This window comes from Carettochelys insculpta, chromosome 8 (assembly GCF_033958435.1).
Source record: "Carettochelys insculpta isolate YL-2023 chromosome 8, ASM3395843v1, whole genome shotgun sequence".
Lineage (NCBI taxonomy): Eukaryota > Metazoa > Chordata > Testudines > Carettochelyidae > Carettochelys > Carettochelys insculpta.
This window is the reverse complement of record NC_134144.1, coordinates 66,317,344-66,341,609: the sequence shown is the minus strand read 5'-3', so window position 1 is coordinate 66,341,609 and position 24,266 is coordinate 66,317,344. Positions and strand designations below refer to the sequence as shown.

The 24,266-nt window shown below is 41.4% G+C and overlaps 1 protein-coding gene across 4 annotated transcripts in view; it reads right to left on the bottom strand.

The window, feature by feature from the left end:
- Positions 1-2,987: 2,987 nt before the first annotated feature.
- The window catches only part of HSPBAP1 (HSPB1 associated protein 1), a 57,236-nt gene continuing 35,957 nt past the window's right edge, over positions 2,988-24,266 (bottom strand). For all 4 annotated transcript variants that reach the window (XM_075001059.1, XM_075001063.1, XM_075001061.1 and 1 more), the window contains 4 exons: positions 21,659-21,830; positions 11,509-11,592; positions 6,264-6,374; positions 2,988-6,069 (listed from right to left, as the gene is read on the bottom strand). In XM_075001059.1, coding sequence (XP_074857160.1) covers positions 5,515-6,069; positions 6,264-6,374; positions 11,509-11,592; positions 21,659-21,830 — 922 coding nt within the window. In that variant the 3' untranslated portion in view covers positions 2,988-5,514. The remainder of the gene's footprint in view (positions 6,070-6,263; positions 6,375-11,508; positions 11,593-21,658; positions 21,831-24,266) is intronic.

Genomic DNA, 24,266 nt, shown 5'->3' with positions numbered 1-24,266 from the left:
ATCTTGGTTTCTGGCAATTTAGCTTCAGCTGGTAAGGAATCAACACAAGCTACATTGCTATAAACCAGGCTGGCGTCAGATGAAGAGCATGCATTCATACCAGAAATTGGTAGCAACTTAACACAGTTTTAAAACCCCTCTCTAGTTAATTGTGTGCAATGTTGTGCATAAACCGGGCTCTAGAAACATTAATTAAACCATACCCCTTCAGATAATATGAGTGATGTTTCTCTACTGGATACTGGCAGAACTGCTTGCCTGTTTCACAGACCAGGAAAGCCTGCTCAACAGCTTGATCCTATGAGTGCTCAGTGCTTTCTGCTACTATTTAAATCTCCCACAGCCTCCAGCAGCTTGTCTGTCCTGCAAGCTCTTCTGACTCCCATCCCTGCAGACAGCAATGTCTTCCTACAACTTCCCCACCCCTGTATCCTACTGGAAAAATGCCCTGCTTCCCTGCCACTTCCCTCAGAGAAATGCAACCCCCCTCTATGAGCAAGGACTCCATTTTGGGTGGGCGGCAGCCATGCATACTGTGACACTGCTTTTTCTCTTGTCCTGATCCCCTGACGCAAATGCAGATTCTGTCAATTACACTTCTGCCCCCTCCCCTTACTGGTCAGGAGGGAAGGGCATGCAAGCAAGAGGTGTACTTTCCTCTCACTCCCTGACAAGGGAAAGTGAAAAGCAGGCAGCACCCTGCTACACAGGGCTGCTGCCCTGCCTGCCCTCCTGAAATGGCACCATTGTCCATGAGGCTGCTTCCACACCACAGGAGACATCTTAGCCTAGTGCACTTAATGGCAAAAATATTGCTCTGGGTCAAGAGCCACAGTGATATTAAGCCACATTCATACCTTTCCAAGCCTGGGTTGCTGAAGGGGCCCTCAGCAGAACTGAGAAAGCCCTAGGGCCTATCTCAGCACTGGCAGCCTCCTTGAACTACCTTATGGACTACAGCACTGTGCAAAATCCCCACAATGCAGCAGGAATGCTCTCAGTACCATGCTCCTTCCTTACACCCGGCACATTCCCTGTACCGGGGCTTGCGAGAGCCATAAAGCTGTCTCCTGAGGATTTATCTCCCATAGCACCAGTGCTGAGGGAATCTTCCCCAGGCTGGATATGGGGCTTTCAGAGCACTTTTTGTTTTTCTGGCGCTTTTCCCCAGGGAAAAGAACGGGCCTAGAGAAGGGTTGAGAACCATAAAGACTTAACCTCTCAGTGACTTGGTAATGGTACTAAGAGTTATCTGTAGACATGTTACAAACACTACCTTATGAAATCTTTTCTTGGGTAAGGATAAGAGCTAGCAGGACATGTATGGTCTACTTTGAATTGACATAAAAAATATTTTAGTGGCATAGAAAAGTAGGTAGAACACGTGTTTTCACCTTCCTTTGCCTTGGGGCTAAAAGGACCAAGCTCCGAAGTCACTGTCCAAAAAGGCAGTCACTAAAGAGGTCAGGACTGTTTGTTTAAACAATCTCACTCTGTAGAAGGTTATCCACTTGGTCTTCTGTAGACTTTGAATTGGTTCATGGAACTCTACATTTCCCTCTTTTTAATCCATGGGTCATTTGCTACACATGGCTCCATTCATTTCTAGTGGCTTCTCTCTCCATAACCACTTGTATTGAGTATATGACTGATTTTTATATTTCACCTGTGAGACATGAAACCCTTCTGGTGCTTTTCCATAGAATTGTAAACAGGACTTCTCTGGTCCCCCTGCCACCTCAGATAAAAATCTCCGGCTGTAGCTTCCTCTGTTAATCATGGTCCACGCCGGGTCAGCTGTAAAAAATGCTTCTCTGCAGACTGTTTAGAGCAATGAGTGATGTTTCTCTCTAATCTAATGAGTACAATTCAGTGTTCTAACAATGGCTTTCTCTGCTATATAGATGTTCAAAGGTAGGCCCACATGCTTTCCCTATAGGGGAAAGCTAATTGGGATCTCTGTTTTTGAGGCCTAGTGACTCCTCATTCTTAAACAGATAGGAAAATGTTCACCTTGGTATAAAAAGCCCTGGCCCTGTGATATCTAAAGTTGGCTATTAAAAAAAGCACCCTTCTAAGTTTAGATTTTGCTGAAGGCAGCAGCCCTGGTCCCAGGCTCTGCTCTTTTTAACCCCAAACCCTGTGATCAAACCCACTCCTGGATATTAAAGTTTTGGAACATAACAATTACACTACCCTTCTTCAGCTTATGAAAATATTTCCAGCAGCAGCTTCTGTCTGTGCCCAAGACTTAGTCAGCTACAGCAAACATAGCAATGAGGGTGGACGTTGAGTACAGCGTGGTGCGATTTTGAAATGTGACTGTAGAAATGGCAACTTCTTACTCTACAGCGCTGCATCAGGTGTGCGCCATGAGTCATAATGGCAGCAGATGCAATTGCATTAAACTGGCACTGGTAACAGAGACCGATAACTGACATGGATTCCACTCTGGGTCATCCATCAACAGAACAGTGTACTAACTTCCAGCCTGTCACAGCCATGCAATCCAACAGAGGCATTACCCCAGAAGGCATAAAACAGACAGGGGGGTTGTACAGGTGTAACTGGTGACCTCATTTGACTTGCAGTCTCTGTGACTGGTAATGAGGCAGAAGATGAAATGAGCTCTTGATTCTGAGGTCATGGTTGAGTGTGCAGGGCTGGGAATTTATATAAGGTTACTTGTGAACTGAGCACATTTGGATCAGAGCGAGAAAACAAATATGCCTCCCCACCCTCCCATGCAACAGAGTTATTTTTCAGACTAGAACCACATTTCAAATGGCCAAAATTCTCAATTTCCACTGACTTTACTCAGGATTTCCCCCAATTGCTTATAATTTTTTCTTTATTTCTGATTCCCTCCTGCCAGTCAAAAGGCCAAGATCCCAATCCTGCAACACTTTTCTCACGGCAGTAGTGAAGAATCTGATCCTTCCCTACCCCAACCCCAACTGCCCAGTGAAGACCATATCTCAGCAACATTTCAAGCGTCATTATTTTTTACTCCAAAGTTGTTCAAAAAGGGATTAATTTTTTGTTCATTTTTTAAGACTGAAAAAGCATTTCTTGCAGAATCGTATACTTTACATAGCTGTTATACTCAAAGACCTGGAACAGGACCAGCATAACACAACACAGGGATCTGTACGATAAAAACAAACAAACAAACAAAAACTCTGCCATCATGACTTTTACAACTCAAAAACGGTTGAAAAGTGATTTTTGTAACAATAGCAGCATTGGGCAGAGATTAGGCCAAGAAAATTTCAGGCCAAAAGGTTGGGTGCTTCAGAGAACTATCAATGAGTAGAACTGGAAACAGATTTGCTACCTTTTTAACTAACACTCTTATTAGATGCCCGCAATAATAAAGTTGTCTAGGCAAAGATTTAAAAAGTTGTCCCAAAAAAAAAAAATCTATTTGAAGCCATAATTAGGACGAGTGCCATTCTAAAAAGTTCTGGCACAGGAAAAGGAAATACATTAAGAGCATTTCAGGGGAATTAGAAGTGACTTTCCAACTGTTTTATTGTAATGTTCCTGCAAAGATCTTCTAGCTAGACATTTCCTGTGGTGAAAACAATACTGAGTTCACCATGTGTTAATCTCCCATGACCACGCTTCAGGGATCAACATGGTAGCTTCAAATAGATTCTGCATGGCTTCAAAACTTGGGTACAGCCCTTTGCTGTGGATCAGAGATGATAAATATGCCCTTTGCAGGATATAAAAAGATGGATTTCCTCTCAAATTCTCCGGCAACCTGCTGAAAACACAAATCAATGAACCAAAAAGAGCCCACTGGATTTGAATTTGTATGATCTGAAGGGCTGCTCAGCAGATCTGAACTGAGGGAAGACTGCAGAACTTGTAGCACTAACATTTTTTCATATTTTACATGGAGTAGCTGTTTTTCTTGCATTCTCCATTTCATGTACTATCCCTCTCCCACCTCCTTAAAATCCTTATTGTAAAACCATCTTCTCCACTATATTTCCATGTGCTATTGCTCAACCTACCTGAAGGCCACCTCATCTTCACTGTAAGTTCTTCTCCTACTCCACCACACACATTTTTTTCTCATTGAGACGGTAGGCACATGGATATTGTAATTGGGTGAAGAGCTTCTATGATGGGAATTAGGTATCTCCACGTACTTATTTCTGACTCAAGTGTTAATCTCTTGCTAAGCAAATATCAACCCACATTAGACCATTCGCTTTATGACCCAGCTGGCTTAATGGCTCTCCTATACCCACAAATCCCTTGCATTGTGTTGTCTTCCAAGAGTAGTTGGCATTCACTCATTTCCTCGTCATTTATGCCACACACCATTATGTGGAGAAGTTACAATGAATTAATGGATCTGAGTCATAACTTGGGGAACGCAGGTCCCACCGCTCATAAGGGAATGGTGGGCTGGATAAAGTTACAGTGGAATACACCACCCACATTTTTCCAGCATGACCTTGGAGCTAGCCAGCACTGACTGAAGTGAGAATAGGGTTAACATACTGAAGTAGTGCATGATTCAATACATCTCCCACGCAGCTTTGTCTGGCAGACAAACTGCCCTGCTCTTTGGTACAAGGCAGCTGGTTTTGCTTCAGGGATAGTTATTGTTGTGTCTGTGCAGGTGAATCGAGCCCAACACTCCATGAAATGTTTACGTGGATTAATTACATCCAGTCTTGATTATAGCTATAAAAGTACTTGGTCCTACAGGATCTTAACGACCCATAATTATAGCCTTTCACAAAGTTATGCTTGTTTCAGTGACAGGATACTTTAGAATCTAGTGCTAGTGTTTACCTCGGGCTTCATTTTTTGGGCATGTACTGAGAATCTGTGTCCAGATGTGCATCAGTCTCTAGGCTCCAGTCAGAGTCATAGGCCAGAGGGACCATCAGATTATCTAATCTGACTTCCTGTCTATCACAGTCCATCAGACCTAAGCATTACAATCCCCAGGAAACTAGGCTCTTAGGAGCCACAGGAAGAGAACAGAAGGCATTGAAGTACCCCAGTGACATACTGTATGACTTATTCTCTCATTAATCTGTGCATGAGTTTGTTTGTACCCCATATAATTGAGGTTCCACATACCTGTTATAAAAGTTTAAACTAATTTATTAGGTTAGGAGACACATAAGATACAGTGCCAACTGGAACAATGTTGAACCCAATCATGGAACAATTGTGTAGCAGTGGGGTACAAATCTTATTTCTAATGCTGGATGGATCCAAAAGGGGATGAGTACATATTCTCTTCGTTTTATCTTTATTCATCATCTCTTGTTTGGGGCATTCATTTTTATCCTGCCATTTAACCCTCTGAAATACAGAACAGGTCTGGGGACTTACATGTATTTCCAAGCGTATCAGTCAACATTTAAAAAAATGCATATTTAAAAAAAAAAGTAAAATATTCAACTACTAGCGAGTTTAAAAACCCAGAACAAGCCTGCCAGTTTCTCTTCATTTTCAAAATGATGAAGCACTCTGATATCAAACTCCCACTCTCTCCAACAAGAGACCAGCCACTAAGCTGATGATTTGTGGATTAACCAAACAATCTAGCAGGTCATTTGTAGAAATGGCCATTTGTGAAGAGTCTGTAGTACTCTCTGAAGCAGTTTGATCTGCCAGTGTTTCACAGTCAGTATTCATTACTGATTGCTTCTCAGTGCAGCACAATTTTCCAAAACGTCCTCCTCCATTTTCACTGTGGTGGTCTCCAGAGTCACTTTCCACTGGTCCTGCTCCCATTGAGCTTACTTCTTGAGACTGCGGTAATACTGGAATAAGATGAACCCCGAAAGGTATTTTCTGCAACTTTTTTGCTTTTACCACTGTAAAACCAGCTTCATTGGTCAATGATTTGCAATCCTCTGCATTGGTGTTGACTTGCATTTTCCTTCTTTTACATGAAGACATCACCTCCTCTGTATCACATGTGCTGGGATCTCCATCCTCTGATACAGTTACCTTTTGAGATCTTATATATGAAGACACTGCTCCATTTAAGTACTGGAGATTGATTTCATGGGAAGTTGCCTCAACCTAAACAAGCAAACAAAAATAAACCTAGTGAACAAGTTGTATGTTTTTATTCAATGCTTACTCTTAATCACATGAAAGGCATTTAAAATTTATTTCACAGGATGAAAAAGATTACTAACATTTTTTTTTTTTTTTTTTAAAAAGTTGGTAACCACAGGCTATCACTGCTAATGAAAACAAAAGAGGGAGCTTACTTCTGTGGGATTCAGCCAGACATCCACATGGCTGGGGTTTTCTGCAGATTTTACAGCGCACACAAGCGTTCGAGTTATTGCCTCTTCCACTCGGGCTTTGTGATCGGCAGCCTATCCCAAGGAAATAAAAGGTAAAAGGAGAAAAGTCCCTTTGGAAAGCCTGAGGACTTTGGAAAGGACCAAACCAAGAGCCTTAACTTGAAAATTCTTCACAAGAAGAATGGCAAGGCAATGGGTTCACTGAGTCCTTGAACTTCCTTACTCCTGCAAGTAGCCCTTATCAAAGTAGTCCTGCTGAAGTCATAGGACTACTCACATGAGGAAGAGGCTGAAAGAGGTACTTTTTTGTTAATTAAATATGGCACCTCATCAATTATACAACATATGGATCCTGTTGAATTTCTAGTAATATAAATTTATACAGCTTCTTTAATCTAGATGGCCCACAATGGCATTTTACAGTATTATGCACTGGAATATTTTGAACACTTGAACCACAATAGATATGACAGATACTAGGGATGTTGATGTTTAACCAGTTAAATGGTAGAGAATGGAGCAGCTCAGCTGGAGCAGTTCCTGTCCATGGTGACCAGGGTGGGAGGAGGTAGCTTGGGAGGCCGCTCCAGCACAGTTGAGTTGGAGCAGCCCCCCCCTGCAGTGGATGGGGTCTGCTCTGGTCAGGTAGGAGTGACCTCACTTGCGGTGTACTGGGGACTGGAGCTGCTCCACCAGGCTGAAGCATCCCTGCACATGCCACATGCGGGGCTGCCATGGACACAGGCTGTTATGGTTAAGCTGGAGCACCCCCTGTCCACAGCAGCACCACAGGCAGGGAAGCTCCAGCTGGGATGGAGGAGCCCAGATCCCCGGTGTGCCATGGGCAGATATGCTCCAGTCTGGCTGGAGCAGCCTCAGGCTCTGGTATTCTGTGAGTGGAAAAGGAGTTGTGGCTGGGACGGCCGCAGCAGCCTCCCCAGTCAGACCTCCCCTTTAAACAGTTAACCAGTTAAACCGACTGTTTAACTGGTTAACCCAGTAAACAGGATTTTGCATCCCTAAGAGAGACAGCAAATATCTTGTGGGGACTAAGGCACATGACAATTCAGGAAGTTTGTGGTCATCTGCCAGTAACAGAAGCTCTCTGATGTGTTGTTGCAATTTTCAATAGCAAGAGAAGGAAAAACAAGTGTTTCCTTCACTGAAGGATGTGGATATGTTTCTGCTGAAATAAAAAAGTAACCAAGAGCTCTGCAAATGACAGAATAAAATGAAAACAAAAAGCAGTCAAGTAGCACTTTAAAGACTAGCAAAATGCTACTTGACTGCTTTTTGTTTTGATAGTATATAGACTAGCACGGCTTCCTCTCCGTTACCAATAAAACGGAAGTGTATAAAGTGACACAAAATTCACTCTGCAATGGCAACCCTTGTCCCATAGGACAGTCCTGATGGCCTACACTGGTTTCTTCCAGCCTCTGCCTCATCATCATGGAGGGACACTGGGGTCAAACCTGAATAGCAGTAGGAGCTTGTGTGCCAGACTGCAATGGCCAGAACAGAGTGGGGCGCAGCCCTGTCAGACAGGAGCTGCCATGGAGGGATGAGTGCAGGACGGGCTCACTCAGCAACACTGCAGGGCCTCCACTCTCCCCAGCAGGCAGGATAACACAAACCAACGTGACAGTCCTCCAGTATAAAACATTAAGTTTGACAGGGCTCTCATCAATTCTTGTGTGGAGCTTCCCTTCTTCGTTTACCCCTTGGCCAGCTATACATGGGCTAATTTGGGATTTTTATAGCAGAGAAACTGAATTCCAAAAGACAGCCCGTAGCCTTCCACTTCTATGTAGCTGAATTGCTTAGAGGCAGTGGAGGCCAGTTGGAAGGTAAAGAAGCTGATGAGGGTGCGCAGTGTTTAGCGCTCAGAAATCACAGTGATGAATACACTGAAACAGATAATTTAAAAAAGTCACTCGAAGTGACTGACTTAGGAAGCAGGGTTTGGAAAAAAGAAAGCTGTAGCACAGGTACAAGACAGAGACAGACAGATTGCCAAATTTTGGGTTGGGGGCTGAGACATTAGGACTTATTATGCATAATATCTTGCTAAGAACAGGTGTTCAAAGCAAGAATACATCTTGGAGTCTCACAGCAGAACCTGGGATTCAAGCAGAAACATAATCTATTTTCATTTCCACACACCAGTTTTAGGACAAAATTCTGCCATTGGTAGCGTGTATATTGGATGGTGTGTGCGTGTGTGTGTGCTGAAGAGGCTGTTATATGGGTATATCTGTCTGCATTTATTACCGTTCTTTCATAACAGCTCCTCTCTGCCATAATTACAACAGCCTCATTTCTACATGCAGTAAAGTTGTGATCATGGGTTAATTACATTACTCAGAATAGCAGCCGTGCTCCATTCCCCTCTTCCTGTCTAGTTGGATGTAGTAAAATAAAGCAGGACGTTCCCATCCTGCAGTCTTATGAGCAGACTTCTGTCGCAATGAGCAGTCCCATTGCAAAACTATATATGTAAATGGTTTACGTTTTCAAGGTATTGTGATCCTGGGATTCATCTCATGGTGCTAAATCCTGGGGCTGCATTAATCATGTGACTGAGTGTTAGGAAGCAAGGTTTGAATCTGTCACATTCTGTTGAAAACAAATTACACTTCTACTCTTATTCTAAAAAAAAGTCGTGGCAAAATAATTAATGGTATCACTAGTACAAGGCTGGCATGACACACATCTGTCAAAAGGAAAGCAGTTGGTTACAGTGACAGAACTGCTTGAATAGATAATAGAAATGTTCTCAATATTATATTTTACCACCAGTGTCATTCATTATTTTCCTAGATGGATTGCACACATGTAAAAACAATGTTCCTGTCATCTGCAGGGATAATAGGCTATCATCAACTGTCACCTGTGCCACAGTGATTACATGCAGTCCTTTCTAAGGTTAAACTGCTGCGCAATTTACTTATTACCAAAGTAATTTATTTTGTTTGTGGGGCTTTTTCATTTTTGATATCTTATTAGGAAAATCCAACAGACTCTATTCAAATTGGACACCCAGGGTGTTCAGCCTCAGTAAAGGTTGCCGAGTGTGGCTCTCATAACAGAGAATAAAATGAGAAAATAGAAGTAACAAAAATATGTCCAACCAATAGCGCTATCGCTCTGTTTGTCCGTGTAGTACAATGAGCCCAACTCTGACCTGCAACTCCTAAGAGGTGCAATTCAAGAGGTTAAGCCCAGATAAGTGACAGGAGCTGGAGCTTTCAGTCACTTGTGCATGCTCTGAATTCTAGATTCTGACACAAGCACCCCCAATGACTGGCACGAATCAGAACAGGGCTCAGGGCTTACACACATTTATGACTGCCTTGAATGACTGCCTGTAGGCTGCATTGCTGGGCCAGAACAGGGCTAGTGCGTTCCTAAGATGCCCTCTGTAGCCCCTGGCAAGCTCCTCTAAGTGACAACGTGCAGGAGATGGGCATAAGGCTGTAACACACATTGTTCTTATAGCTGAATGTCCCTTATAATGAGGATTCTTTAGAGGGGGTTCCATCCAGGCTTGAGCCTTTCTGTTCTTCCAGAGTAGCATAAAGGTCCCAGAAGATGGCCCAGAAAAGGGGCAAACACTATGTGACTCTTTGTTCATATCATTTCAGCTACCATTCAACACCTTACAGATTTAAATCCTGGTAAACTCTGCTTATTTCTTTAGCTATTTTAATAACATTTCATACCAAGACAACATTTCTATAATGTATACATTAATATAATTAATAAAACAATAATTAAAATAATTAATAAAATCAAATTAATAATAATGTGATTTGAGTTTGAAAGCATCATCGAGTATTGAGACTATATAACTGGAATGACCACATACCTGTTGGCTAACACAGTAAAATGCAACACCTAGAGAAAAGGGAAATTAACTATCCCAGATAATCCAATACAAGCACAATCTACATCCTGAGGAAGATGTGAATTAAAAACTGTTCCAGGCAGCTTCTATTCTTTGCCATTAATTCTGTTTGTCATTTAGGATCTGATTGACAAACAGTACTCAACCATATAATTTGCTAAGTTGCTAAACAGGGAAGGACTCATCTTAACTTCAAGAAGCTCATACTTAAGTCCATCCCTATTCAGCAAAGCAATTGAACACATGCTTTATTCAGACAAAGAATTAAACACATGCTTACTTTTACTCTGTAATTTCAATGGGCATATGCTTTTGGCCCATAGAAATCACAGGTCAAAATTAAGCATGTGTTTAGTTCCTTATCTGAATAAACAGGGTAAATTTGAGGACTTGCTTGAGTTCAAGTCCTTAGCTGAATCAGGGCCTTAAATACCAAGCCTTCAAAACCTTATTCATGTTAAGTCTGGCTGAACATGCTGTTAGGGGTACAGCCTGCATCCTCCATTGCTAAGCCATGAATGTAGCTACTAGTCAGAGGACAAGCTTAAAGGACCCTCTACAACCTCCCTGTAGTCCACTGTAGAGGATTTGGAGGAAGGGCTGGACCAGTGGATCTCTGTTCTTTCCTCAAGAGCATCCAGGTAATAATTCTGTGACCTGGTCAAATTTCCCTGTAGCATTAGAGATGTGTTTCTGCTGCCTGATTTTCCTTACTCAAAGCATCCAGGCAAACATAAAATTTTGTGCATCACATTGACCCAGCGTAGCTCAAATCTAGTGGTGGGTGATAAACAGGCCTGCTGATGTGGGGAGGAAGAAAGGGTGTCAAAGTGAAAAATTGTCCCCCCAGGCCCAGCATTTCAAAGGGCTCCAGAGCTCCAGCTACCACCACAGCTGAAGCTTTGGGCCCCTTTTAAATGCCACAGAGTTCTATTCACTACTCAGCGGGCCACTCAGAAGTAGTGTGTGGAGGGAAGATCTAGGGCTGACTGCACCAAGCCCTGCCCCTTTTGGAGGTGGAGCGCTAGGCGCCCCTGCCATCTTGCCCCAAGCCCAGGGTGTCCCTCAGTGCTGCTGGTGATAAATGATCCTTCCATAAAGTGTGTTGGCATACCTCAGGATGAAAGGTACCAGCTATATAAATGTTAGATTATTATTATAAACCACTCTAATGTGACTCATGATGTCAGATACGGGGTCAGAGTTATTTATTTTTAACCAGTGAGTTCACATTCTATGGCATCCCTATACTTTGTAGCTTAAGAACTGCAGAGCAATGACCTGAAAGGAACCTACCAGTTCAATCCAAGAGTTTATACTGACTGTGATGGGGTCAACACTTTCTACATAGTGCCACCAGTGTCTGGGAACAAACAGGACCTGAAATGAAGACAGACAGTCATTGGAGTAGCAGAACGGATCTTCCTTTTCCAAATACTGTAGCAAATGGTCTTCTAAGCATTTAGTGTATTTTCTTTACTGACAAGGAACTCAGAACAGTAGTCCCAGTTTGAAACAGTAAGGCAAAAATGAGGGTAAAATCTCATTAGCAAAGTGGTACACTGTACACAGAATCATTAAAAGAAAGCAAATGTTAATAGACTTTTCACCTAAAAAGTTGAACAACTGTTACATTTCAGCTGTGAGGTAACAGCATGCCTTTTATGTTAGTGGGTACACAGAGGTTAAATGATTAGCCCAAGGCCACATAAGAGAATTGCCAGGTTTCCAATGCAGGGGGTCTGGTCTGACTTTCATTTCTCCCTCAAACTTGTCATATTCCACTGTCTCACAATATCAATAGCTACTGTGTCTTGACAATGGACACAACGCTGTACTCTCTCTCATTCAAAATCCTCTTATCTAAAACAGGGTTGTAACCTAGAACTTTTCAGTTGAGTGAGGTCCAGATGCATAAAAGGCTGCCAGCTGGCTTAGCAGGGCATTAGAGAAAGCCCCAGCCATACCCTGCAGGTCAAAGACACTCTGTAGACACCCCAGTTTAGTAGGTTTTCCAGTTTCTTTATACAAAATGCCAAGCTGGCTTCTCCAGGAAATAAGCATTCTAATGTTCTTCTAGGTGATTAATAATCTACAGCTCTTATTTCTAGTGAATAACTGTCCTTTATTACACTTGACAAATTTAGTAGACTATTTTAAAAACAAGATGCCCTAAAAATCATGACTCCAGTTTAGATGAGAACTATACGAGTGTGATATTTAACATAAATTGATTTTAAACCTTGGCTTTTATGGTACAAAGACATTAATGTTTCAGTGATATATTACTAGGTTTATAGATTGCAGAACACTAGATTAACGTAGGGTTATCAAGAACAGCATAAAAAGATGGTATTTGAATGGGTAAGAAAATGGTTGGGCTACAGAGACAGGAAAAAGATGAATTTCAAGAAGTGGAAAAGCAGCAATGATTTTTTTTATCTGAACTGCAGACTTTTTTTTCCTTGCTAGACACAAATTATGTTCTATCTTTTCAAATAAGACAACACTAGTTTGACTAGAGAAAACTATATGGGGGGAAAACCAACAAGGACCCCATGCCATAAAGACACGCACACACATTTAACTTTACATAAATGAGTTGTCTCATTTAAGCCAATATAAATGGATGCAGCATCATAACTCACAAGCCTAGGTTAATTTTGGATGATGAGCAGAAATATTGCTCACAAGGTTTCATTTAAAACTAGTGAGAGGCTGTAGATGTTTGAAGGGCAAGAATATTCAGGAAGTAACTATAACCTTAGCAGCTTACAGAAGAGATAAAGAGCAGGAATACATGAAATCATGCAACTTGTCAGCACAAGGCATAACTGCCATTAATAAAACCAAAGCAACTAGTAAATTATAGATATGGTGGAGAAATACGAAGGAGTTACAGATCCTTATACTTGCTAGAGATGGACCACAAAGGAGTTGATTTAGGGAGGCTCTATGGAGTAAGTTATACAGGAGGTCAGACTAGAGGATAATGGACTGCTCTGGGACTGGAATCTACACATGCAATGTAGTATCATTTCAGAGTTTGAACTTGGTCTAACTAAGTTAATGGCAACACTCTAAGGACCCAATGCTCATTTACACTAAGGTCTCTTCAAATAATACTTCCTTTACACTGTGAGAGCAGAGTGAATGGTCATAAGAATAAATTAAAAGCATACTTTACGATGCATGGTGAAATCCTGGCCACACTGAAGTCGACGGTAAAACTCCCATTGACCTAGGCCATGAGTTTACCTTGAAAGTGCTAATGTATTAGTTGGTGACAGGAAGGGGAAGTAGAGAGAAGAGGGAAGGTTATAATATTCTTAGACTTCTGTATGGCATTTGACCTGGGATTATACAACATTTTGATTAAAATAACTAGACCAATATGAAATTAACATACCATACATTAAATGGATTAAAAGACAGCTAAGTAATACATTTCAAAATTTAACTGTAAATGCAGAATAAATCACTGAGCAGGTATCATTCTAGTAGGATCCCACAGAGATTGGTTCTCACCCCTATAGTATTTAATGTTTTTATTAAAGAAGAAGAAAATGTAAAATCAATGACAAAGTTGCAGATTACAAAAATTGGGGGAGTGGTAAATAATGAAGAAGGCAGGTCACAAATACAGAGCTCCAAGTGCGTTGCTCTGCCCCAAAGAGCTAATGCTATTATTTGATAGCTGAATAAGAATCTAGAGTATGAGCAGAGAAGTTGTTTTATCTCTATATTTGGTATTGATGCAATGGCTGTTGAAATACTGCAACCAGTTCTGGTGTCTGCAGTTCAGAGGGATGTTGATGAACTGGAGAGCATTCAGCAGAGAATCAAGAGAATGACAAAAGGATTGGAAAACATGCCTTATTGTGATAGGCTAAATAGACAGAGTTTCTTGAGCCTAACAAAAAGAAAGTTATGGGATGACGTGAATACAGCTTGTAAGTACCTTTGTGCGGAACAAAGAATAATGAAATCTCAACTCAGCAGAAAAAGGTGTAATGTGATCCATTGGTCAGAAGCTAAACCTAAGCAATTTCAGACCCCAAAGAAAGCATACATTTTTAATGGTGAATAATTAACCATGGAAACAATTAACCCAGAGTTATGGCAAGATTCTCCATCACTGGCAATTTTTAAATCCAGATCAGATGTTTTTTCTAAAAGATCTGTATTAGGAATTATTTGGGAAGATTATGGTACCGATGGGCAACCTAGTCTTGTAAGTGGGTCACATGAGTGGCTCTCCATCTCAGTGGTCAGTAAGACTGTCCCAACCAAGACAGTCTCCTGGGATAGGTTAGTTTTCCTAACTGTGCTTGTGCACCTAAAATTTGCAGTGTGTACCAATTGAACTGTAAGCAGTGCAGATGGAGTGCCTGGTTCCCACAATCAGTATTACGTACAATCAACATGCACCTCACTTCACATACTCTCGTTTTAAGTGAGTGCCACTTTAATGATACTGGTAGGTTAAAAAAAAAACAAACCCTACACAGAGGGAAACCAGAAAAATCTGGCAACCCTGTGTGTGGGCAACAGTAAACAAAATGTCTCACAGGCCACATATGGAACTCCGATGGGCCACATGAGGCTTGTGTTATAAAGACAGTCAGATGAGCTGATCACAATGGGTCCCTCAGGCAATTGTGATGTACAGGATTGCTTACAATTCCAATGCAACAGGCTTCTAGGAAAATGTAAGAGGATGAAACTGGTCGAACACAAGAGTGTGGAGGAAGACGATAGGAAAGAATATCTCTGGAATGTCTCACATAGATCTTAAAAGTGCTTTACAAAGGAGGAGGGCGGAGGGAGGTGAAGTGGCTTGCCCACTATTGTGTAGCAAATCACTGTCACAGCTAGCCCTAGAACCCAGCTCTCCTGAGTCCCAGGGAAAGGGCTATAGCAGGGAAGCAGAAACAAGATAAACCGGTAAGCACAGAAATGTTTAAATGCAAGATACTGTTTGGAAAATGAATTGCAGATTAGGAACAAAGTTGTGAAGGAAGTTTGGCATTTCAATGTGGCTGGTTAGCAGTTGTAGGAGTAAAACCTGGGATTTCACTAGCCATGACATCAAATGAAATAGTCATAAAGGATGCATGTATCTGGAGCCTGCACCATTTCCTTATTGAATTTATGGAGCATCTACAAAGCTGTGACTAGAAGAGAAAAAAAACAAGAACCATAACTAAGATGCAAAAACAGCTGGATTTAGTAAGCATATGATCATTAGAATTTATGCTGGCAAAAAATATAAAGTTATCAAAGGTAAATAAGCAAATCTTTTGGGAAGTTGCAAGAAACAGCAGAAAAGTAATTACAGAGAACTGTGTCCAAAAATAACCAATATGGGGTGGTCCATAAATTATGTAATGCTTTTTTTCTGGAGGGTTTTCAAGCCCCATCCACGCCTTGGAACATTTTAACACAGAAACCCCACAACAAATTAAGGACTCTTCCACCTCTTAATGACCTATAGTCCATTGGCCATATAAGGCCCCTATGAGGAGCGTGTGGGTGGGTGGGTGGATGGAGGGGGGCTGACTGCTGCTGCTGCCCCGGGCCAGGAGGAGCCGGGCCCCGGTATTTCCCCAAGACCACATCTCTTGGGGCTTGGGGCTTGAGAGATGGGGATGGACCTGCTGCTCCTTGGACCATATGGACTCCCAGGTCAGATTGCAAATGTGCTCTGGCCCTTCGATGGCCTGTGGGCTGAGAGTTTGGGACCCTTGGTCTACGTGTTAATAAGACACAAGGCACAATCATGGCTGGTCCAAGACAGCTGACTTGGGCTTGCAGGGCTCAGACTGAAAAGCTAAAAATGGCAACGTAGACACTTGGCTGGGAGTCTGGGCTCTGAAACCTTGTGAAGAGGGAGAGTCTCAGATATCTACAGTGCTATTTTTAGTCCTGCAAGCCCAAAACAATTGACCTGGGCTCTGAGACTTGCTGTCCTGGGTTTTCATTGCAGTGTAAATGTATCTTAAGTGCACTAGATGGGGTGTGGGGGCAGGAGAGTCCACTGCAAAGTTCCCTCCTCCCCCATTCATAACAGGTTGTCTAGTCTCAAATGACTCCTCTCACGCGGCATGTACTGCAGGAGACCTGGGCTGCTAACACAGCTGCAGCAGTTGGCAACAGTTACTATGCAGGAGAGCCATCTTGAGGAGCCTTACTGAAACATTAGAGAAATGACAGCATGGTGGTGGATCGAGATGCGTTAGCCCAGAGGATGGAGGAACCGAGGAAACAGGAGGGGAGAGTTTACAGTTAGTGGATTTCCCTTTTGGTGGTCACAAGGAAGAGTGGAGATGATGGATTTTTTTCCCTGTGGAACTTTTTTGAGGCAACCTACCAGTTGATTCTCTCTGGTCCTGCACTCTCTTGTCCAGCAACATCCATAATCTGGCACGATTTTAGTTAGCCGGATGACTACTTATCAGGGGTGTAGCTAAGTTTCTCATGATCTTGTCAAGTTGTTTTTTTTTTTTTTAAAAAGAAGAAAAAAAAAAAAACAGCTCTCAGTCCTATCTCTGTTCTGTACTGTTATTTACCTGCAATTTTCCTCTAAATGTCTTCTATGAGTCCAGTAAGCAGCAAAAATGTTGGTAATGCTGCTAGACAATATTGACCTGTGATCTGGCAAATTCTCTCATTCAGCACCAGTCAGGTCTCAAGGATGCTGGACTAAAGAGGTTCAACCTGTATTCTGAGAGCTCATCATTGATAATAGGATAAATGCACTGCCAGTTCTCCACGTCATCCAAATTTACTGTACCAGATAGGGTTATTCTCAAGTTTAAGTGAACCAACCAGATGCTCCACTATGTTTAGGAAGAGTCTACTCCATAGGGCTCTGTGAGAGGATGACAATCAGCTGCACACAATATTCCCCCAAAAACATTGTTTTATCTGTGTTAATCAAACATTCTGCTATGCCAACTCTGACACTTCTGAATACTATGTTAGTTAAAAATCATGCCATCTCCCCATTATAGCAAAAGCACCTTTTCATTAAAATTCCTTTAAATATTTTAATATACCCCAAGCTAGAACTGACTTTAAATATGAGCGTGCATATATTATGTTTCCTATATCTCTGATCTGCTCCTTATTTTCAAGGATGTTTATGTAGAGACAAGATCTTTGTTTATCAAGAATTTATCTGCTCTTGCTGATTATTATTTGAGGCCAACACCTGAAGTACTAAATTGTGTTTAAAAACTGGTTACTCAGGTGAAATCCTCATTGAAATCAGTGGGAGTTTTGCCTGTATAAGGGCTGCATAAAACCAAAGTAAATAGTTCAAGACCTAGCCCCACCTAAAATCAGTATTGTGTTGGCTATTATTTTATTTGTATTGCAGCAGTGCCTGGGACCCCACTCGTGGACAAGGAAGAACCCAATTGTGCTAGGTTTTGTACAATCACAGAACAGAGGCAGTCATTCCCTCAAACAGCTTAGCAGAATTAATGACTGTGAAAACAGAGGCTCAGGGAGAGGACATGTATATTGTTTGTTTACAATTTCAGCATAAAGCCACACAGAAGAGAGGAGCTGCAAAAAGTTTTAGGCTAAAGCATCACAATGAAGCAGAGTGAGAGGCAGAAAGGGCACAACTATACTACCCAGAAGATTGATCACGGTCAAGGTCTATGTTCTGGTGTTCAATTTTGTGTGCCTAGTGGGGATGCGCAAAAATCAAACTATCGGGTCAATGGTTGACCACTGTACTCCTCGCGAGGCATAAGGGAGGTCCCATCAATCTCCCTCAGTGAGGATGGCGAGGTAAGTTGATCGTAGATAAGTTGATTCCACCTATGCAATTGCTGTAGCTGGAAGTGCAATTGATTTTAAGGTCTAGTGTAGACCTGGCCAAAAACAGGAGTGTGAGTGATTCTACAGCTCCTTCTTCAGTGTTCGAAGACACTGACACTTTGTGATTTTTTTTTTAACTACTGATCCCATAACATGGGGGGGGGGGGTGATGACAGGAGCACCACAGTCTGAAAATTTAGGAGGATGCAGTAACAATGAAGGAGATGGGGGTGGGGAGAAGGAAGGGAAATAACGATCAACAATATTTTGCACTTATACAGAATCTTAATGTATTTTATAGGCATTAAATTAAGCCTCTTATTACTCTGGAATGAGTCTAGGGAAAAAGTAGAGAAAGAGGGAGAACAGGCTGTGGCTCTGGCTTTTTTTTTTTTTTTTTTTTGTTTAAGCATTTTTTTTTTGGAAACATTAAATCATCTCTGAACAAAGAAACCAGAACAGCAGTGCTTTGGGTGAAAACAAACAGGTCTGGTGAATGAATGCATCAGCAGTCACTCACTCATCCTCTGGTTTGCATTCGATTCTCCCCTGTAGAACAATCAAATAGAAGACTAGGACCACATTTTTAAAAACAGGAACAACAAGAAGTCCTGTGGCACCTTATAGACTAAAAGATATTCTGGAGCATAAGCTTCCATGGGCAAAGACCGACTTCATGAGATGCATCTGATGAAGCCGGTCTTTGCTCACGGAAGCTTATGCTCCAAAATATCTGTTCGTCTATGAGGTGCCACAGGACTTCTTGTTGGTACAGACTAACATGGCTTCCTCTCTGGTATTTTTAAAAACAGACTTCCACTTTGTTCCTGAAATTCTGAAAGTTTAAATGTGATTGTGTCAGCTTGCAGTTTGTGAATCCAGTTACTTGCAGAGGCACGCTTTGGAGGGCTAGGTGGAGGTCTCAAATCTAAACAGTTAGATATCTCAGTGATTATCACCTACATCCAAAATTTAGTGATGGTGCAAATTCAAGGTTGCTTTCAGACTTTCTTCAAAATTTTGCCCACAACAAGAAGTCACGTTTAAAACTGAAGTCTTTTTCAAAATTAACATAGTCTTTATGCAGCTAGGTAAATGGGGAATAGAATTCTATTCTTCCTGCGATAAGGAGTTAAAGAGCAAAACTGTTATAATCAAAGCATAGCGCACGAATATATAATGTAGTCTCAACATACTAATGAGGAATAGTGCATTAAACTTTGCAAATGAGCACAGAAAACTGTTTATTGCAAATTGATAAAATTAAATGCATTGGCCAGAAGGTGGCAATAGCAACATTAAGTTTATTTGATATTCAAAGCTACACTCAAGCCTATATGCAGTTGTTTTTCTGAAAAATGGAAGAACACCTTTGTCTTTATTTTTAAACCTGTATTGTTACAGCATCTAATATAAAACATTTTATTCACCCTCTAAGGAGTGAGGATTAGTATACATTAACACAAGATAAATCTGACAGCAAATCCCATAGTAATTATTAATTTCCATCTGAAAGAGAGTAACTGAGTGGATATCGAAGACTATTATTTAGGGATCTTCTCTATCATTATGAATAGCATCTTTTTAGGTTATTACCTCCTTCTCAATCAAATAATAAAACGTTCCAAGCCAGTTACCACCATCCTTGTGTCTGAGACTTACTGGATGGGACTGCCTAAGAGTTGGCTGTTGAATGTGTGGAGGTAATTCCTCACTAACCCCAAATCATTCACACATTTCTTCCTGGCACTGACCTAAGACTTTCATTCTTAAAGATAAACTTATTACAAATTAAAGCATAAGCAAGGCTGTTACAAAGTTATTATAACCTCTTTTTAAGTCAGCATGAGTGGCCCTCTTGTCTCAGTGGGCTGCAAGACTGAAATCAAGTGGTGGACAACATGCAGCCCACTGGGGTTTCACCTGGAGGCAGCTCACACACCTCTCATGCAGTGGGGCACTGGAGCCCTGCATTTATCTGCTTTTCCCCTCCCTCTCAGAATTTTTGGAGCACTGTAAATTGGCTAGTTTGCACTCTTTCCCCCTCCCTCCCAGAGCTTCAACAGGACAGACAAAGGACAGGACGCTCCTCCCACTCCCTGCCAGCACTATTGGACCATTATGAATCACCTGATTTGTGCTCCATCCCCACTCCTCCCGTGCCCCACCAGAGCCTGACCCTTGCCAATTCACAGTATTCCAGCTCTAGGGAGGGAGGTGGAGGAGCAGGGATGGAGCACAAATCAGGTGATTCGTGGTGCTCCAGTAGGGCTGGCAGGAATCAGGAGTAAGTATCTAACTGCAGGACTCCAGTGCCCCAGTGTGTGAGAAGTGTGGGGGAAGGGGACAGAGAAGGGGTGCACTATCTGCATTTGGAACCCCAGTTAGTTGCATGTGGTCCACAGGTTACCTAACACTGATGAAAATGATTCAGTACGATAAATTGCAATAGCACAGTGGGGAACTGTGGATAATGCTATGTTAAACACAATTTTACTGATATTAAGCAAAAATTAATAACACCCCCATCCCCCAATGTACTACTGCCCTAAGGAGGGCAAATGGCAAAACCATTCAGTTCATTCTTGGCCATGTTCATTGTTAGATGGTAAACTATTCATGTGTTACACACAATAAAATTATTTTGAAAAGGTCTAAGCTCTCTGTTTTAGGAGCACTTTATAAGATTGCATTGCTAAATGTAAGAAAATGGAGAATTAATGCAGTAAATGGCTAGAAGCTGAAGCTAGACAAATTCAGATTGGAAATAAGACATGTTTCTAAGGATGAGAATAATTAAGCATTGGAATAATTTACAAAGGGTCATGGTGGATTCTTAATCACTGACCACTTTAAAAAAATGTTATCCAGCTATTGTGTTTTTACTGTATATATTCAGGGGAAAAAGATAGAGTTTAGAGCAGGACACCAGGAGTTGAAATGCCTGTATTCTATTACTATTCTGCAAATGACTGACTATGTGATGTTAAGCATCTCACTCACAGCTTGATTTTCACAGACTGATCTCTCAATCCACTGGTTCTCCCATCAGTAAAATTGGGTTACTAACACTCAGACTCCCTTGTAAAATGCACCACAATCTTTCAATGAAATGGACTATAAGTGCAAGCATTGTCATTATAAGTGTTCCACTATTAAAGCAATAGGTTGGGCAAATGTTTCCATGGTGAAGGTTATTCATCATCATCACAAACACTTTTTTTTGCTAGTTCTGCCTAGTCATTAATCAAGCACACTTCACACAACAACATCCTGGTTTCAGAGCTCAGAGGATAGAGCACTGCTTTAAAAAGCTTCACAACAACCTTTTCAAAAAAGTCTATGTAAGTATTTGCAAGGACTTCTATGAATCTGGAAGCCTTTTGAGCTAGTCCTCAAAGTGTTTGCAGTTCTCATTTAAAAGTCAGGTGGAAAAAAAATGGTAGCAGCAATACAAATCACTGTATCCAGATAACTGTATTAAATTCCAAGTATACTGGCGGAGAAGAAGGGTAAACCTGATCTGTTGTCTTTTACTAGTTCAGTTTTAGCAGCATAAGCTTTTCACAAAAACTTCCAAAGTAATGTAAAATCTAAATGTTAGTGATACCTGTCCAGGATCCAGTGTAACCACATGGGCCTGGGCTTTCCTGAACTTAGGAAAGTGTTTCAGATCAGGGTTGACGACACTGACTTTGCTGAATATGCTGGATTCCTCATAAGGGATCCTAGTGGGATAAAGGAACGTGGTATCACCAGGTGGAAAAAGGTGCCATCTTTTCCTGAAAGGAGAGAGAGAAGATAAAAGGGAATTCAGTACACACCCGTTACAATGAATGACTGAAGGCAATCACCAGGTTTTCAATAAAACAGATTCACCGGCTGTTTGAGTCTCCCGCATAGTAAGAACAGAGACCTTTCTTACAAGCTGTCATACTAAAATGGTTTTAAAAAGTTCTACACATTTTTCACTTGAAAAAAAAAAAAAAAGATTTGTAGCTTCTGAATAACTAGTTTTGCAAGGGGAATAGGATGTCTGTAGCTCTCATTTAGTTTCTTCTTCAGTCTACAGAGCACTTGCATAATCTATAAATATTCAGGACAACTCTACACTACAAAATTAAGTCAATTTAAATTATGTAGACATTCAGCCCACGGCAGTCTTTGAATCAGTTTTGCATGGTCATGCTAGCTCATGTTGGTGGTGCACGACCTAACCAGCAGTGCTTGCACCAAAATAATTATCAGTTTAGGGGTATGGACAGCTTCAACCCTGGGTGATGGAGATCTGGCTGTCAGCTGAAGAAAACAAATATGATGTCTACATTGACACTGCAACAACCTAACCACTATACCTGTTGAGGAGATGGAATTAGTAAATCAGCATAGTGAGCAACTTACACAGGCAAGAGTAACAGTGAAGACACTCACAGAGTTATGGCCTCAAACCATTAGGAAAACCTGACATTTATCCTATGAACCATGATTTCATGGATGATCAAATTTTCATTAGGTAAAATATGATTCACTAATTGACTGTCTGCAATACCCTTGCTTGCTATAAGTAGAGGGCACAGTATGTATATGATGTTCATAATAAGAGTATGATTTTGATATTCTAATACATGGTCTTGTTGACATTTCTTCTATTCATCTGTTAATCACAGAAAGTTTATTGTATTCAATTCATTAAATGCATAACGACTTGGTGCTCATCTACCATAGTTATGAGTATCGTATACAGACACAGGTTAGATGGCTATGATTAGCAAAAACAAGATGGGAGAGCCAGTATCTTTTTTGGATGAGCAGCCATGGGTGAGAGAGACAAGCATTTAAGTTACATAGGAGCTCTTCTTAAGGATGAGACAGGTACATACCATCACAGCTGAATGCAAGGCAAAAAGAGTATGTAGCAGAGGAACTTAATACCTATTTTAATCTAAAAGAACAATTAAAGGTAGAGTGGCCCTCAGCAGTCTGAGGACAAAAAAAGTGGAGGGATGGTGGGGCACAGAACGTTGTAATAAACCATAAATTCAATGTTTCTCTTCAGTCCATGATTTAGTAGAGTTATGAATTTAAGCTCACAGTCTCATCTTTAAGTGTATGCAGGATTCCTTTGAAGATGAAGACTGATAGGTCAGATCTTGAGTGATCATTCTGTTACAAAATGTTCATAAATGCCAGCATATTTTTTTTGTCGTTTTCTTGTGTTAGTTCTTCTGAGAGTGCAAAAGCAATCAGGGGTCCTGTGGCATCTTATAGGCTAACAGTCAGAGTGTACAGTTTCATCCACCCAGTTATTGCAGGGGCATTTAATGTATTGGATGAAATATGCCACATGTTGCGATGGGCTTCTGTAGGATTCATGGATCTTGAAAGGTGTGTCGTGGGAGGTTGTTGACCACTGTAACAGTGGTGATGTGTCTTCAGGTTTTACATAATTGTTATGACAGGATCTGGTGCCACTTTAGATGGGGGCATGTCTTTACAGCAGTGCTACTGCAACACTGTATGTACAAATACAGCTATGCTGCAGTAGCTTATCTGATTAAGAGGAGCTATGCTGATGAGAGAGCACTCCATGAGTGGCAGAAGCCCTCCCGCCAACATAGCTATGTGCACATGAGTGCTTATGTCAAAATAACTTATGTTGCTCAGGGAGATGGAATATTTACACCCTGGAGCAACATAAGCTGAAATGCAGACAAAGCCTTAGACTTTGTTTACACTACCAAGTTTTGTACATCAGACTTATGTTGACACCCAAAAGTTGACATAATAAAAAAAGCAGAATACACTGTTCACACTAGCTCTCTGATGACAAATCACATCTGCACAAGGGCATCTTTGATAGCGTAAACAATGCATTGTGGGTCTGTATCCCACTGTGCAGGTTAATGCATCCTGGTGCTAGGAAGGCAGAGCAGCCTATGGTACATCCTGGGACTGTGCTAAATGTCCTGTGGTGCTTTGCTTTCCATCCCAGCCCTCCATGGGGGACATGTACGCTCAGTGGTGGAACGCTGAGGCAGAGTGCTTGACAGCTGGAGTTTGAGATACCAGATACCTGGGCTGTCAGAGGAATCTAGAGGTCAGCAATTCAAATGCATGTGGATGTACTGGCAGTGCTTGTAATCCAAATTTGTGAGAAACAAAACTCACCAGCACAGTGATAACTGCTGGGAAAGGAGGAACTGGGAAGGGGCAGACCT